This window comes from Neofelis nebulosa, chromosome 7, assembly GCF_028018385.1.
Source record: "Neofelis nebulosa isolate mNeoNeb1 chromosome 7, mNeoNeb1.pri, whole genome shotgun sequence".
Taxonomy (NCBI): Eukaryota; Metazoa; Chordata; class Mammalia; order Carnivora; family Felidae; genus Neofelis; species Neofelis nebulosa.
In genome coordinates, this window is record NC_080788.1 from 138,866,298 (window position 1) to 138,883,637 (window position 17,340).

Consider the following 17,340-nt stretch of genomic DNA (forward strand, 5'->3'; position numbering starts at 1 on the left):
AAGGGAAAAGTTAGGGATTAAACTTTTCACAAAGGAAAACTAAGATTTTTTTTTTCTCGTTCTGAGAAACTTATACTTACCGTCTTGTTCCTATAGTCAAATCATTTCTAGTAGTCCTTAGTTTACCGAGTTACAGAAAGATCGGGTCAAATCTTGGAATCACAGAATTCTTGCACAGCCAACAATAAATATCAGGAGTACGTTCTAAAGACAGAGAAGCTGAACCACTTGGTTTCAGAATAATCAAATTCACTTAAGGAACGTGGCAAATGTATCACATGATAACCCAGGACTCGGAACACATTCAATGTGGCAGAATTTCAGAAGAACACACTGGTTAGGATTTAAATCTCGAAAAGAAAAAGACAATTGTTGCTATGCCACCCCACAAGTCAGCGTGAAGCAGAGCTCGGGAGACAGACCTTTCATTTTATGAAAATGTGCATTTTCATAGGACCATGGAACTAACACACTTCACGGGTCCTTTTTGCTACAACTATTTTAAGTGTTATCACCCGCTTGACCTGAATCCAAACGAATCAAAACGAGAAAAGAAAAAGAAAGGAGGACACAAAATGAACAGACCATAACTTTATTGGAGATTGACTCTGCTACAATTATTACAAAAGGAAACAACTAAAGGGAACTGGGACCCATAAGGTGCACTGCGTATTTCTGCAGCATGGTGACCGTATGAATGAATTACATCATGTTCCTTAAAAACAGCTGCAGCATGTGATGGTGAATATGTTATTGTCAATCAAATCATGTTAGTTTTTCTCGATTTTAGTCATTTTCCTTCACTCTATTTACAGCAGAAAAAGCCAGAGATTCTACTTGGGGTTCACCTTTGCATTTCTGCTATGTAACCCTGCTGATGCAGTGAATTCTGAGTGCCTCTGTAGGATTTAAAGTGTCTGTGGTTGACGTCCGAATGAAAATGGACTAGGGGGAAAAAAAAAAAAAGACCAATCAATCGATGACTGAAATATATTTACAAGTTAGTTCTGAAAGACCATTTTCACTGCGAGTGGAGAATACAACAGTCTCCATGTAAATTCCCGTGATATTGCTAACCAGGGTCTCCAACAACTGTTAAAAGATCACTTTAACATTCTTGGTCTTAAACATATCTTAGAAACTTCTCATGTACAATATAAAATAAAGAAATTTATTTGGAAAGAACTGAATTCCCGAAAAGTAATCAGTGGCTGAAAAAATAGACCTATTCAAATGCAATCAAAACGGCCGTACAGGTTGATGGACGCGACACGAGTCTCTCTTCCGCAGAGAGCACGGGCTGGGTTGAGGGCTCCGACATTAATTTCAGATGCAGTTTAAATAAAGGTATCCAGGGTCTCAGTTTGGTGGCTTAACTTTTGTGTGAAAGGATTCGGTACCCTAGCAGAGGAAGGTAGAAGGTTTGAAATCAACCGGGCCTGAAGACGGAACGAACCGTGGTCGGTCTGCGTTTCGACGCTTCTCTGCACCCCGCAGTCCCCGCAGAGCGCCCCGGGCGGGGGGAGAAGGATGGCAAAGAGCCCACTGCTGGGTGAGCGGTCGCATCTGGGAACCGAACCCACAGAAGCAAAGCGGCCTCAAGTCTCTTGCTCTTTAGGCAGGGCAGTCTGAATCTCTCTGAGGGCCAGCTATTAAGAATGTTAAAATATTAGTATTTTTAAGAGATAATTACAGGAGTGTTAGAGGTCATTCTAGCTTTCATCACTTCACATGACGTTAAAGGAAAACCGAAAAAGAAAAAAAAAAAGAGTAACACATACGTTTAAAACATACTTAAGAGTTCAGTGAACAGATCTCTGTCATACACAAACAGTAAGAAATGCCACAGACAAAAAAAAAAAAAAAAAAAAAAAATGACCTATTTAAGTTGTGCGAGTATATGACACATTGCAGGCATTATAATCATCTTTTTCAAATCCGGCAAATCAAAACAGCAGCGAGGCCAAACCACATTTTTTTTTTTTTTCTTCCTCTCCGTGAAGCAGATTTTCCTTGAAATGAGGTAAAGCATGGTACCAAGTGCAAGGCTTCTCTGTGCTACACGAACAGAACGGAGGGGGGACAAAGCTATTACAAAACGCAGCATAGTTAGGACCGTGGAAAGGAGATCACGAGAGAAAGGAAAAATCTGTATAACGAAGGTTCGTCCCCACTAACCTCCACACAATCATCGGAAGGAGCTTCTGCAGCTGCTTCTTCAGGACACCCCCCGACCCCCCGCCCTGCCCCGCACACACGTGCCCGTGGCGCCCCCCCACCCCCCCCCCCCCCCCAGTGCCCTCGGCTCGCGGGGCTTCCGTTACATTCGCTCTCACAGTGCAATCACAGGAACAAAGGGACGACACACGCGGGTGGCAAGTGGGGCGACAGAGAGTGATTTTCCTCCTTAATCAATGGATGCAAAACATTTCAACAAGCTAAACTGGGGGTCGGGGGGGGGTGGACTTTACAGCATTAAAAATCAGCAGCACGAAAGCGTTCGTAACCCATCTCATTTGTCTAACTCGAGTTTTTATTTTTTGACTTCGTAAACCAGGGGATCACAGAATCCGTCCGAGTGTGAGTCACAGATCAAAATTAGCTATCTGTCCCCAACAACAGAAAAATGGAATAGCGAAAGGTTGCTGTTGAGAAAACATTTTGAATGGTAGCAGGAAATTTGAACCCCTGAGAATGTATGACCTAATCATATCCGAGTCTGAACTTTTTAGTTTTAACAAAAAATACTCTTCTTAAGGTTACAAAATATATTGAGGCATTTTTCTCCCAACGGGAATTGTAACTGTGAAACAATCTGGTTTTGGTGCCAGGAGGCGAGAGAATCCCTTAACGCTGGGATTAGTGCATTAGACGCAATGCAAAGCCCTGGGCTCCCGGCATCAGGTAGTTTATAAATTAAGAAGAGATTTGTGATAGAACGTTATCACAAAATCACCCTCACAAGTACAATTCACATCCAGCCTTACTTGTCAATTATACACGTTTACAGTTAATATAATTCAAGAGTTGCTTGGTGTTCACTTGCTAGGAGATCTGACACTGAGGTTTTATTTTAAAAAACCGAATAGAAAGCAAAGGTTCCAAATTGGAAAGAAGTATTTTCAAAAGGAGTCTACCCAAATCAATTTGCTCAAAGACACACTGAATAATTTAGATAGCAATTGAAACTTAAGACCGGAGACAACGAATAACATTGGAGAAGCTTAACATCCCCCTCCAACTCAGGTCTCCTTAGAAAGTGGAGCTGACCGTTTTCCCTGCGCACGCGTGCAGAGAGAGGTGTTTCTCTGGGGGGTGGGTGGGTGGTGCAGGTAAAGCAAGAAATACAGTATCTGAGTGTATTTGAAAACAAAAACGCAGCATTACATGAAGCATCAAGTTCAGGATGATGTGCTGGAAAACATTAGACACCTCTGCTCGGCTTTCTTAAACTTCAAGCATAATTAACAGAGCAAATTGCAGCAAACCTCTACTGGTGTGTCGGTGGGAGTGCAGGACTGACCCGCAGCTTTTCAAAAGGTAAATTAAGAGGTATTATAGTTACAGTGCAAAAAAAAAAAAAAAAAAAAAAAAAAATTAAAATTTCAAGCATAATACATAAACGTAGCACCAAACACGGGAAAAATGCATGCAAAAGAAAAGAAAAACTGAGGTATTTAAGTGAAGAGTGCCTACAGGTCTAATTAAAGAAACTTCGGCAAATGCCTAAAAATGTTTTTTTTTTTTTTCTTTTTTTTTTCCTTTTCCAAAGATGGAAAGAATGAGTTTATCTAAATGAATGACCTAAATCACAGATGTATCAAAATTACGGCAGTTTATCACAAACGTTACACTTCCATGGCATTAACAGCACGGCTTTGGTAGGTGAGATCTGCATGCAACACTGTGAAAAGTACAGTAAGACATTGACGTGAAAAGAGACTAACGGTAAAGGTGCTTTGTTTTGCTTCTTTAAATAAGTAACCAATCACTTATAAAATCTGCAGCATATTTTAGGTGTGATATGTCTAAAGGTTATCTTGTTAGAGCAACAGCCTACAGGGCAAAACCGTTTGCCACAATTTCCATCAGTGGAGCTACCTAGCAGGAGGTTTTTAGTAAAACTGGGTATTTAGCCAAAGATCCTTTTTATTATGGTGCTTAGAAAAAATCCAGAGACTACATATCTATTCTGGTTTTCAAGATGCCTTCAGGACACATACGACAGAAACGCTAATATAATCCTGTAATAAGTCACAACCACACTAGTGAGTTGCAAGTATCACACGGTCTCGACATCTTAAATGCATAATAAAATGAAGGGAATGTAAAATAGTTTGTTCCAAAAGGATCGGAAATCAAAAGGACATCCATGACGGCTTTACTTGTAAGGCGAGAACCTTTTTCTATGCAAGACTACGTGGCATGAGAAAACGAAAATCTGATTCACCAACGTGCCAGCCAACGTTAATGAAAAATCTGTCCCTTACTATCTATTAAGTGCAACGGCGACCGGGAGACATCGTCTTACACGACAGGGCATGGAAAGAAAGGACGGTGCGGGCACTCTTCTCCTCTGGCAAACCGCACCATTCTCCTGGGCGCATGGGCCACCGGGGGACCCGTGCCGGCGCCCACGCTGAGGAGGGGAGGACGCCCCCCGGAATCCAGGGGCCGTCTCAGCTGTAAAGCTCCTTGGCCTCCTACCACTAAGCGAAGCTGACAGAAATGAAACTAGGTTAACACAAAAACAAAAACAAAAACAAAAACAAAAACAAAAACAAAAACCCCAAACAAAAAGAGAACTGCCGATAATTATTTTGAACACTTGCCAAATGTCATCATTAAAGCACTCTTGTGATCTGAACAAAGCGGAAGTGAGGAAAGAAGACGAGATTGTGTTTGCGCAAAAAACTAAAACTACAGTTAGCTCCAAAATTTTTATACATATGTTAAATGTTTTATTCTGGAATCTAGCTTGTTATCAAACAACCTTTAAATTCTGCCTTCGATTCATTCCGCTCACTACCGACTTGAAATCACCCTTGTCAATTTCAATGGTTTTCCCCTTAATTCTGCTTTTTTGTGTTTTTCACTTTAAAAAGGGGCTTCAGCTGTTGGGAACCTGAGGTTGATTGGCTTTGAGGCTGCGGAGGGCTCTTCTTGCTGCCGCGGACTTGGCAATCCTGTAGCTTCGGCCGACGCCTTTAAATTTCCCCTTCCCCACCACTTCCACCGTGACTCTGACCTTGCCGTCGTACGTTCTCTCAGCCGGGCTGCGAAGAAACCAAACAGCTTGTATCAGAAGTCAGAACTATTTATTATGATTGTCAATCAGCACTGAGCACGCACTCGGGAGGGTGGGGGGTGGTGTGCAAGCCGACAGCACACAAGGAAACGTGCAGCGCACGGGGGCGCGGACCCCGACAGACGGGGCTGCGTCTCGCTTTTAACGCGACGTTACTCTATGAAAGCAAAAGGGAAAGTCAATCAGACCACAAATATAAAGTGCAGAGCGCATGCCCCAGTGTAAACATTTTTCAGAATCATTAGTTTATGACATCTCTGACAACTCCCCCCCCCCCCCCCCACCGCCACCCTCGTTTTCAAGCAACTTAATTTTTTCCATGCACGTTCTGCCTTACCTAAATTTGGCAGTTTCTGGTTCCATTTCAAGCAATTCTCGCACAGGGGAGCGGGGCACATTTGCCGAAAATTTTTCTGTAATCAAAACGAAAGAACAGCGTGCGTGATATCCTTGTCATTCTTTTTTAAGGATGATTTTGTTTCTTTCCGAGGGGAGCGAACGGTACCTATCAGCGGCCGCATCATAGGATAGTACACCTGCCAGACCATCTCCAGGGACATCCCACTATCCATGTAAATGGCACCGGCAAGTGACTCGAAAATGTCCCCCATGGCCTTTGGAACTTCAATATCCTCTTCTTTCTCTTCGTCCTCCTCAGACCTCCTGAGCTATTTACACAGAGAAAAGTGATGTGTAAGCAAAAAGACCATCTTTAAAGGCGTTCCACAGAAGTGCGTTTCTTTTCTCCGCAAGGACTCTTACTGTACCTTTAACAAGGGTAATACCACCAACCATTTGGGGCAACCGCCTACTACACTGTAACAGGTTCTTCATAAACATTATCTTACCTAAAAAGAAGATTTTTCCAACTTCTCAAAGAAAAAAACAAAAACAAAAACAACTCCCTTCCCCATTCAGTATTATTCTATACTCGGCAAAGGGAAAAAAGAGTACTTCTAAGTGAAAACGAAATCAACTTTAACACAAAATTAGAAATAGTTAATGAACGTATGAAAAAAATTTTCAAATCCACTCTTCATCAAAGAACTTCATCTTAAAACATTTCTACCCCCTAGCGGCTTGGCAAGGATTAGGCAGAACACTGATCCATCCGTACAGCACGGGCAAGGGTTGTGGAAGTTACTTTGGGGAGTAGAAGTTACCACTTTTGGCCAGGGAAATTCTACTAGAAGACAGATTTCTCCAAGCTCCCCTTTTAGTAAACCCCTTAGTACGCACTGCCTATTAAGAGTACCTGACACGTGTTCAAGTTAATGTAATGAAAAATTATGAATATACTAATGCCTTTTAAAAGTTCAAAATTCTTTGAACAGTAATTCCATCTCTAGGAATTCATCTGAAAAAGGTACTGGATGTATTTGCCACACCTATGTTTATTAAAAGCCCTAAGTAAAAACAACTTAAATATCTAGGCACAACGGACTGTTTAAATACATTCCACTAGAGCTATATCGACTACTGTGCAGCTACTGGAAGTTGCAATGCCGCTGGATACACGGAAAGGTGTCCTCAACACATTAAGTGAAAAAAACACATTGTGGTACACTATGCACCATATAATGGCACTTGATAGTTCATGCATGTTTATGTTTATACGCATTGGCAATAAAACATCACAGACCGTCAGTGCTGGTTATTTCTAAGGCAGCATATTCGCGTAACTTTAATCTTCCTTTTGCTTATTTGTATTTTATAAAATAAACACAAATTACTTGTGAGAAACAAAAAAAGACGTGAGGTTTTTTTTTTAATTTCTAGATGGACTGTTTAGCCACACAGAGCTCTATATAAACCACTTGTAATGCTGACTCTTGGGAAAACAAGATACTTACTGTTGGTACATCATGGTTTTGAGGTAGAAAGGAATTTTAAAACTTACTGAGTTTAATTCTCTCCGTTCACAAAAGAAGAAACCGAGGCCCGGAGAGGTGGAGAGACTTTAAGATCCAACAGGAAGTCAGAAAAGCCAGACCACTGACATTTCTAATCACTTTTTATGACTCCTAATACATACGTCTATGTAAACAAAGGTCAGGACAAGAGGGGACACGACAGAACTGGCGTGGCCCACTGTCATCAACAACGGCTGAAATCGAAGTTTGGCCGGTGCCTCAAATTCTAAGCTTAAACGCTTCTGAAGAACGAGACCAGAAGTCCTACTGGGAACACAGGAGCTGGTCCTAAGTCGTGGTCCCACTGCTAGCTGTGCTCCAACTCGGACCATTCACCCTGGACGAGTACCCGCCGGGGAACGTGGATTCCCCTTCGGCACACGCTCTGTAGTGTTTACAGGGTCTGACACTTCCCTCGCGGCCACACCTCCAATTTCTTTCACCGCAAGTCAAAGGAAATGCACTGCTCCCCAGCCGAGGCTTGGGGCAATTAAAAGAAGGGAAGGTGCAGATCACCGAAGGAACAATTAAAACGGCCACCAGAATGCCACACACATTTCCTGCCTCCTTACAAGAAATCTACAAAAGTAAGAGAAACAAAGGCATCAGGACGTGGAGAACAGGACCCGAGAGTGCTCTCCTGGGTACACACAGGCATGCAGAAGGATGGCAGTGAAGGATCAGAGGGGAAAGATGGAAGTGAGATCCTTTGCTACAAACCAAAACAGCCCGGAACACATTACAATGAGCTCCATGACGCAAGAACCTCGGGCTGAACTCAGGCCAGAAGCCTCTCACATGCCACCGGCTAAAATCTCAGAAGGCTGGTTTTTAAGTGAGTTCTCCTGTTTTCAAGCAGCAGCAGCAGAACAGACACACGTTTGTGACGCTTACCTGACAAAGCATCAGCGAACCTTTCTGACCCCTTGGAACAAGCAAAGGCAGAATAAACCGCACGAGCCCTAAGGTCCATGCTGGCTTGGGCAGGGGAAGCCGGGGTGGCCCGATCCGACCGGCCCCAGGCCCCGGCCGCTTCCCTCCCCCGAAGGTCCGCGCTGCGGCCCCGCGGGCGCGGTCAAGGGTAAAGGGCCGACGGGAGCGCGCGCGGCTGTCACCTCCGTCCGGAGACGGGAGCGCCCGCGGTGGCGCCTCACTCACCTCCGAGTCCATGCCCTGCATCTCGTTCTTCTCCAGCTGGAACTGCACGAAGTCGTCGATGACGTGGAAGAGCTCGGGGGAGACGGCTTTGAAGTACTTGTGGTAGTCGTACTTGACCGCCAGCGACGCGAAGATGGTGTTGTTGACCAGCGCGGACCGCAGGTCGGTCAGGACGCCCGGGGAGTGCTGCCGCGGGTCTTCGTAAAGGTGCTTGGTTATGAGGTAGTCCAAAATCGCATCTCCCAGGAACTCCAGGCGCTGGTAACAATCTGCGGGCGGCCCAGGGCGCAGCCGTCAGCTCGCGCCTTCCCGCACGGTAACCCGCAGCGCCCGCGCGCGCGCGGGGCCCCAGACCCACCGCAGCCGGGCCTGGCGGGCTTCGCGAAGTTCATGCATCCGCTCCAGTGACAAGCCGTGTGACGTGCCACACTTACTAAAGCCTCTGGCAATTCAATCTGGCCAAGAAAGCGTATTTCGTATCTATAAACTGGGGGTCCTAAAAGCCTACGGTGGCCCAAAGAGCGCTGCGCGAGTGGACCCACACCGGCCAGGGGGCCCCAGCAGGGCGGCACCCCCCCCACCCCCACCCGGGGGGCGCAGGGCTGGCCAGGCGGGTGCTGAGCGCCACCGAAGCGGCGGCAGCCTCGCTCCCGCGCCGGCGGTCTGGGGCCAGTCGTGCCCTGCCCCACGAACCCCTCTGCCCCACCTGCTCTTCCCCCGCCCCCCCCCCGCACTTCGTGCTCCCGGCACTGATCCCCGCGCACCCCGTGTTCCCCATGCTCTGAGCCCGTGCAACCCCGAACCCTGCGCTCTGCCCCCGTGTAACTCTCACACAGTGTGCTCTTTGCCCGCGCACCCCGCGCTCTGGCCCCACTCCGGAGTGTGTACCCGGCCACCCTGCCTCTCCACTCCTGGGTCACAACAGCCACCCGGGAGGCCAGCCAATATACTAGAAAACCCCCTTCTCTGCCTGCGCAAGAACTGTGGAGTTTGACACGAACAAGGGGCCGGAGAAAGGAGAGGTGAGGCCGTGCGCAAAGACCCGAGGCACCACGGGTCGGCTGCCCACACCGGAGAAGGCCCCCAGACTGGGGCCGGCACCCCTATCTCCTCACCATGCCCAGCAGGACCCGCGCAAGCCAGGAGGCTGGGGCAGGGACAGATGGGGCAGCGCGTCCCGGACACCTGGAGCTCCGAGGCAGGGCCCCTCACTCCGCAGAGGGCAGGAGGGACCATCGGCTTCTGCACAAAGAGAAACAGCCCTCCGTGCTGTCGGTCCTTCCAGTTCAGGGCCAGATCGGTTTTTACTTTTTGGCTTTGCATTTTTCTGATCATCTTAACCTTTATTGTTTTCCTTAATACAGACCCTCTACTCTGCTCTGGGATTCCAGATTCAAGCACTTACTACTCGACTACAGAAAAAAGTACACAGGCTTTACACAAGCTGAAGCTGACAGCAGTTCCAGGCACCTAATCTCCCTTCTAATCTGATGGCCCGGGCACCTACTAAATAGAAGAGGAAAACCTGGGGCGCAGTGCCGAGTGGGAGACGGCAGCAAGAGCGAGAGCAAGGGCAATGAGGCCCTCCCCGAAGAAGTTCCTTTTCATCGGCTCATCTTTAGATCCAAAGGGACCTGAAGAAAGGGAGGGGCCTTTCCGTTCAGGAAGAACCATAAAAAGATGTGACAGTTCATCCAGAATGTATGGATGAATCAAGAACCAAAACCAGCACTGAACAGGCAGCAGAGAGCCACCGGGGGAAGATTCAAATGGGAAAAACACAACAGAATACGAAGGCTCAAACTCCCCTGTGCGGCACGTCTACGCGAGCGCGCAAGGAGGGCCAGGCCGCCAGCTGCCAAGGATAAGGCGCAGGGCTCCCGGAAAGCAGAGGAAAATAAAGCCGCCTTCGTTTTTCTCTTGCTCCCTCCCTCCACCGTGCACGTTAAGCACCAAGCCTGCACATGCGCAGGAAGCTTTTCTCTAACGGGGCCCAAATAACGCAGTTAACGCAAGGTGGCCGTTTCAGAGAAACGGAGTGCGGGCTGGGGCTTCTTACCAGTGATAGTATTGTAGTGGTAGGAGGCGTGCGTAAAAGCTTGCAGAAGGTAAGCCTTGTTCTTGAACCTGTAGTTGATTTTCTTCTCAAAATTCTCAAAACCCGATATCAGGTGGTTCAGTGTTTTATCTGCGTCCGGATGATCAAACATGCATCGTGGTGGAATCTTCAAACAACCGTACTCCAAGTCTTTCAGGACGGAGGAGCGCGGGCCGGCCACCGAGGCGGCGGCCCGGCTCCCTGAAAGGGCCTTTTGTTGGCTGTTGAAATTCTCCCTGGCGGGGCACATGGCCTTTTCCCGATCAGTCCTTTTAATTACCGGGAGCACCTTGAGCCCCAAGGAGCAGAGGAACAGCTGGGCAGCCCTCTCCCCGCAGCTGGTCAAATAGCAGCCCAGCAGGGCCTCCACACAGTCGGCTATGCTTTTGTCCGCGATGCACTGCTCGGTGTGCAAGTCGTAAGAGATGGACTGTTTCCCTGTGTCGACGCCACAGTTCTCTTCCGACGGATTCCAGAACCCCACCACAAAGTCATCCTCTTCGACGGCTTTGCTGGGATCCAGGTAGCACATGGCATCCCAAGAGCTATAGTCGAAGTCCTCGAAATCTGAGGAGAATGGCATGCTGCCCAAGGAGGCTTTTTTGGGCATTTTCCATTCGTATGCAGAATCAGTGGCTGAGAGAGGAGAAAGAGAAATTTTCTTTACGAAAGCTCCCGATCCCATTAGCATGTTATCTATGAATTTGATATGTTCCTGATCATACTCCAGGAAATCATCTTCGTCGTCGGCGTCCTCCTTTGGAACCTTCCACGTCAGATCCTCCCCCTCCTCGTCGTCCTCCTCAAAGTCCTGGTCCAGTTTGCCATTAGCCAACATGCAGTCTTTTGTCTGAAACGACGGGGAATGGGGAAGGAGGGGAGACATAGCTGCTGTTTTTAAAAGGGTCTGAAACTCAATAAAAGCCAGGGTTGTGGATAATTTCAAATGACAACCACAAATACTAAAAGGCAACTTTAAAATCACGGCCATTTGTTTTCAATTAACATAAAATAAGTTATTTAATCATATAAACAAAGTGAAACATGTTCTTTGAATGTTCATTTTCTAAGTTATAAAATGACCTTTAGCCAGTATGAAGCTTTAAGTTAAGGATTTCTGTACGTGGATATAAAGTTAAAATTAATGTCCGCGAGGCACGACTGCAGCTAAGGAGGCTTACTCCAGCAGACACACAATAAAAGCACTCACAGGCCGATCACAGAGGTCTTCAATTTTGCTGACAAAGTTTTAAAATGTTTCGAAAAGATTTTCAAATGAATAAAATTAAAGTCCAGATGCAGAGAAAGCATTATCTGTGCAATGTAGAGTATAAATATATGAAAAAAGATCAACTGCTTTAAAAATCTGTAGAATATTAAAAATGGGCAATAGGGATTCATGGGAAAGTCTGTCCCCACTTTCCACTGCAAATCAAAGTACATTTGCTATAACGTAAAACTAGACTGCTCTGCTTGAAAACTAAAAGTGATCACTGAACTAAGCTACGAATTTGGGAAATTATGCTTTTCCCCTCCACCGTGCTACAGTAATCAGAGGAACAGATTATAGCATAACTGACAAAAACAGAAGAAAAGTTAGACTAACATGAAACACAACAATCCAATTTCTGTCAGGAGATCTTTGCTAATTCCAATTTCTTTGGCAAAAGCTTATTTGTGAATGACAACCTTAATAATGGGCTAGGATTCAGTAATGATGTAACTTTTTTGCAATGCTAAGAGATGCCAAATTTCTGTTGCGCAAGAAATAAAAAAAAATAAAACAAAAAGACTTTCCTTTCCTTTGGGGCGAAAGGCAGGAGAGTTTGCTTCAATTTTGATAGCAACAACCTTCCAGAGATTTCCTGACAAAAGTTTTCAAACCTCGTCAAGTATTTTTTAAATACCGCAAATATTTCATTTTAAATCGGACTCAAAAGGGACAGTGTAGTTGTTTGAAAATAAAGACGAGTAGTGAGCCAATGTAGATATGTATGTATCTACAACAACATACCTGAATGTTTTTTTTTTTTTTTTTAATAAAAAACGTTTATAAAACGTTTTTAAGGTTACGGAAGAATATGAGAAGAAACTATAGTGGCAGACCTCTAGGAACTACTTCCTGCAAAAAGCCCTGTACTCTTCCGAGGTAACATGAGCTGTTTTGACTACTGTTTGGTCCTTGCACTAAAAAAAGGCAAACTGCCATTAAAACAAAAAATCAGAGTGAAAAAACGTTTCATTAAATAGAATCTTCGTATATCTTCAGTAAGATGCTCCCACAGTCTGAAATTGGCAATATACACACACCAACCCCAAAGACTGGGTTTTATCACAAAGCAAAGTTCTTTAATGCCTCTGGGTTTCAGTTTCTCTATCTGCGAAATAGCAGGGTCCGACCTCCCTAAATAAGAACACTTCAGGCTCTTCAGAAAAATGCCAGCATAAAACTCTTCTCGCTTCCAGTTCAAGTCAACCTTCTACCTGAGTTATTACCTTCTGCACTCGCATGCAAAGGTTTCTCTTAAACCTACGTGGGGAGGAGCGAGGCGGGTGAAGCAGGAATGCACACGCTCTCCTGTGTCTGTTTCAGTAAGCGTAAATTACTAAGTGAAAATACGAACAGGATCTTTGATATATTCCAAAAGTCATGGTGCCAGGTCATCTGAAATGTTAAGGAAAATAAGAAATGTCTGTTCTAACTTAAAACAAAATTTTTTTAAATCAAAAGGACTTGTCAATGTCACCTTGATGCTAATTTTTTTTGAAGAGCCGATTATATTATGAAACTGCTTACAAGGCAGAATAATTATCACTGGAATGTTTTTCATAGAGATGCAATATTTTCTCTAACGTTCTCAAAATCTACATATTTTCCTCGAAGGTTCCACCCATTTCTAAATCAGGAACGAATATAATTTTTCCAACCCAACTTGCATTAAAATATTCTGATGCTTTTCCAGAGGGGGTCAATTTCTGTGAGACACTGAAATCATCTCAAATACTGCACGAGTTCAAAATATGCTCAATGACGAGATAAAAATCAAAACAGGGTCGCAGAGCATCAGGCCTGGAAATATTTGAGCCCAGGAACCGGGCCGCGCGTGTCAGAAAGAAGACGTGCAGAGCACATATTTAGGAGGCATAATCTGTGAAAGAAACGGTATTCTCAGCGTTGGCCTGGAGGAAAAATGAAGTAACAACGATCTAGCTTCTCATTAATGCAAAATAAATGTCCAAGAAAGCCAAGTGCCAGAGAGATCGCCTTTGATTTTGGAAGAGGCGCTCCCGTTCCCCAGCCGCCCACCACGGGGAAGGACCGACCGCTCCGCCGGCTCACGAGCCCTCCGAGGTGCCCTCTGGTGGCCTTCAAGACGAGACAAAATGAAGCCGCTGCAGCTAATACTTGGTCGTCTCAAGCCCCTGGCAAAATTTAAACTGTTTCCAAAAAACTACGACCTTTAGGATCTTTTTTTTTTTTTTTTTTTTTTTTTAGTTCACTAGAGAAGGCCTAGTCCTCACTGAGAAATCCCTGAACTACAAAGCAAGGCTTTACTGAAATTAATGACTTCATAGATAGGAGATCACAGACCACTGAAGAGTCATTTTATTGAACAGAGCTAAGGGTCTGTCCTCACTTGTAATACAGGGTAACAAAGTGAAATATTCTGGAGTTTTGTTTTCTTCTTTTTCAGAGTCGCAACATCATATACCTCTGGAAAAGGAAGATGATAGAATTGTCCCCCCGCCTCAAAAATATCTAACACGTTTCTGAATTCAATGAAGAGACAGTCTCCTTAGAGAAATTAACACATCAAATTCCTACTCTATTACAAATATGCCACGGAAAAGAAACAAAAAATTAAGAGAACAAAATTCTCCCCGTTCACCAAAGTAGAAGTCCTTCCAGTTACCAAAAACTTACCATTTCATCTTTTTCCCATTTATCTGTATTACTTTTGTCTTGGTTTACTACATAACCAGGAGGAAGCCAATTCACAGGGGGATCAAATATGGACACCACCATGCGGCTGGGCAGTCCCTTCTTTTTTCCAAGCCGATACAGATTACAGTTGCTGACCTTTAGCAGAAAAAATGTGTAAGACACTTATCCATAAATGCCCACTGCTGGAGTTCACACCAGGCAGATAAACACATTTTTAGTTAAATGTTGTTCGTATCACCACAACTGGTCATCAATTATAGAGAACGTACAGGTTTTCTGCCTATTCACGGTAAGAAATTTTACGTGCCCGTGTATTCTACAACCTTTAGTGTCGTTAGATGAATACTTCTGGATATAAAAACGCAGATCAGAAAAAACTAATACGCAAATTCCCTATAAAGTCAGAACAAACAATTCACACAGTTTCAAACTTAAAAAAACAACAACAACACACCCTGATGATATCAAATGCAAACTGCCAACTGGGACTATCAGAATAGAAAAGAATCCCTGTAAAGCATCTAAGGTGTCACAATATTCGTAATGAAGTAAATGGGGGGAAATGCCACAGACTCTAGCTTTGTAAGCGGAAACTGGCACTGAGTAAATGGAGCTAAAATCATTTTATACTCCTAAGCCACAAATGACATTTTTGTTCAATCATTTTAAAACACAGCAAAAGGTAATAACTCCATGTTTATTCACATCAATAAAACAGCCTCATTGTTTGCCCTGTGCTGTGTTTTTCCTACAGACCCCACGTCCTCCCTAACTCACTCACTCGTTAACATTTCTACCTAGAAACGTCTAGTAAAAACTTGGAAACAAGGATCTGGAACGGTCCACGCCATATGCATTTTCTATAAACCAGGTTCCTTTCTACGGAAGCACTTCACGAGCCCTTTCTCTGGGGAACTCGGGACCACTGAACGGGTGCCCACATCCCTGAGAGAACAGTCAGAAAACTGAGGGACTGCTAGTCCCTGCGGGCGACACAGCTGGGGGCGGGGGGGGGGGGGGGGACCGGTGTCTGCAGGTGACACGCACTACGCGAGGCACGCTGTCAGAAACGTAAGGGCTCTGATAGACGCTAGCATCCTTTTCCAGAGTCGGAGAATCACAGCATCACAGCCGGCAACAGGAGGACGGAGACGGCACGGGTGGCGGGACGGAACAGGAGGAAAGAACTAGAGGCCATTCGACAAGCGGGGGGAGGGCCGTGAGAGAGGAACGACAGCGGGGGTGCGTGCGTGGAGTCCGCGCGAAGACCGGCGAGGGGCTCAGGCCTGCTCAGGACACCAGACCGGGCTGAGGGAGTAACGATGATCTCTACTGGAAGCAAGGAGCCAAGGCCGTCCGGGCAGACGCAGAGATGCTATTTCGGAAACGTACGCTGATTTCTTCCTTACCTAACAGAGTACGTGTGCTAACGCTTTATGCCGATTCTCAGCCTCTGATGTTTTGTTCCTACAACCACCTTCTTGGTGACCCCATTTGTTCTGACAGCCTTGATTATCACTCTCATGAAGACTATTCGCCCACGCTGTAGTTCAGTCCTAAATTCTCAACGATCCCAACGTTTCACTTCATTTTCCACGAGGTCCGAAAACCCTAATCCTCACCCCGATTCCTCCATCTGTGCTCCTCCCACCAAGAGCGCCGCCACGGCCCCAGCCTACACGAGGGCACCCCGGCATCACGGCTCTCTCTGCCCCCCAATCACAGGGAGGGGCAGTGAGAAGGGCGGTGGAAGGAACGGGTTCTCGCTTCCGACGCCCTCCCGACTGGCAAGTTAAGTAACCCTACGCCAACCAAAAGCAACCTCTCCAGGCAGGAGTCTCCCCACCTGCCAGATGGAGGCGTGTTATCCAGCCCCCAGGGGCTCAGTGAGAAGAGTAAACGAGGTCTGTAAAATGCTCAGTGTAGTGTCCGGTGTTACAGAGTGACATCGGAGGTAGGGGAGTGTGACGGTGAAGAGCACGGTCTCTGAAGCCGCACTGTCTGGGCTCCGCCACGTACTTGCCACGTGACCCTGGGGCAAGCTAACAGCTCCCGCCTCAGGATCCTCGTCTACAGAAGAGGGATAATAAAAGTGTATACAATTATACACAAAATCTAAAAAATGTAATAAAAGTGGGGCGCCTGGGTGGCTCCGTCGGCCGAGCGTCCGACTTCGGCTCAGGTCACGATCTCGCGGTTCGTGGGTTTGAGCCCCGCGTCGGGCTCGGTGCTGACAGCTCGGAGCCCGGAGCCCGCTTCGGATTCTGTGTCTCCCCTTCTGTCTGCCCCTCCCCTGCTCGTGCTCTATCTCTGTTTCTCAATAATAAATAAACATTAAACATTTTTTTTAAATGTAATAAAAGTATGCAGAATTTAATTAGGCGACTGATATAACACATAAGGCTGCAAAAGTAGCGTCTGGCTGGAGGAAACGCTCAGGAAGCGTGAGCTTCAACTCTCATTCCCCCCGAACTACTACTCGCCTCGGTCCTGTCCTCACTGCTGGAACTCGAGAACCATCCCCTACTCTGCCTGCTTACACTCTGCAAAAGCCCAGCCGATCGCCCCGCTCGGTCTGGCTTTGCGCTTGGACTCAGGCCGCTGCGGTCACGTACAAGCAGCGCTTCCAGAACGGGAAGAGTCCCTGACGCGAAAAGTGCCCCCGACATCCCAAACACGCGCAAACTCCTGGGCCCAGCCTTGAACATCTTCCACGACAGAGCTTCCCACACCTGCCCTTTTACCCCTTCCTCTGCCTGCTGCCACAGTTGGGTCACTGAGTGCTGCCAACGCGCCCTGCCGTCTGTTCACTGTTTACACACTAGGTGCCAGTGCACCTCCTCCATGAACGCCTTCTCCTCCCAGCGACGGTCCTTCTCTCTGAGCGTCCGGGGCAACGAGCAGCTTTGTAAGTTAC

The 17,340-nt window shown here is 46.2% G+C and overlaps 1 protein-coding gene across 5 annotated transcripts in view; it reads right to left on the reverse strand.

Annotated features, from left to right (window-relative positions):
• Window positions 1–4,926: 4,926 nt before the first annotated feature.
• The window catches only part of DICER1 (dicer 1, ribonuclease III), a 69,076-nt gene continuing 56,662 nt past the window's right edge, over window positions 4,927–17,340 (reverse strand). For 2 of the 5 annotated variants that reach the window (XM_058740195.1, XM_058740194.1), the window contains exons 24-29: window positions 14,403–14,558; window positions 10,439–11,327; window positions 8,380–8,648; window positions 5,814–5,976; window positions 5,646–5,721; window positions 4,927–5,276 (exon numbers count right to left, since the gene is read on the reverse strand). In XM_058740195.1, coding sequence (XP_058596178.1) covers window positions 5,111–5,276; window positions 5,646–5,721; window positions 5,814–5,976; window positions 8,380–8,648; window positions 10,439–11,327; window positions 14,403–14,558 — 1,719 coding nt within the window. In that variant the 3' untranslated portion in view covers window positions 4,927–5,110. Of the gene's footprint in view, window positions 5,277–5,645; window positions 5,722–5,813; window positions 5,977–8,379; window positions 8,649–10,438; window positions 11,328–13,289; window positions 13,627–14,402; window positions 14,559–17,340 lie in introns of those variants that run through there. The other 3 variants (XM_058740196.1, XM_058740197.1, XM_058740198.1) reach the window with 3 other exon arrangements.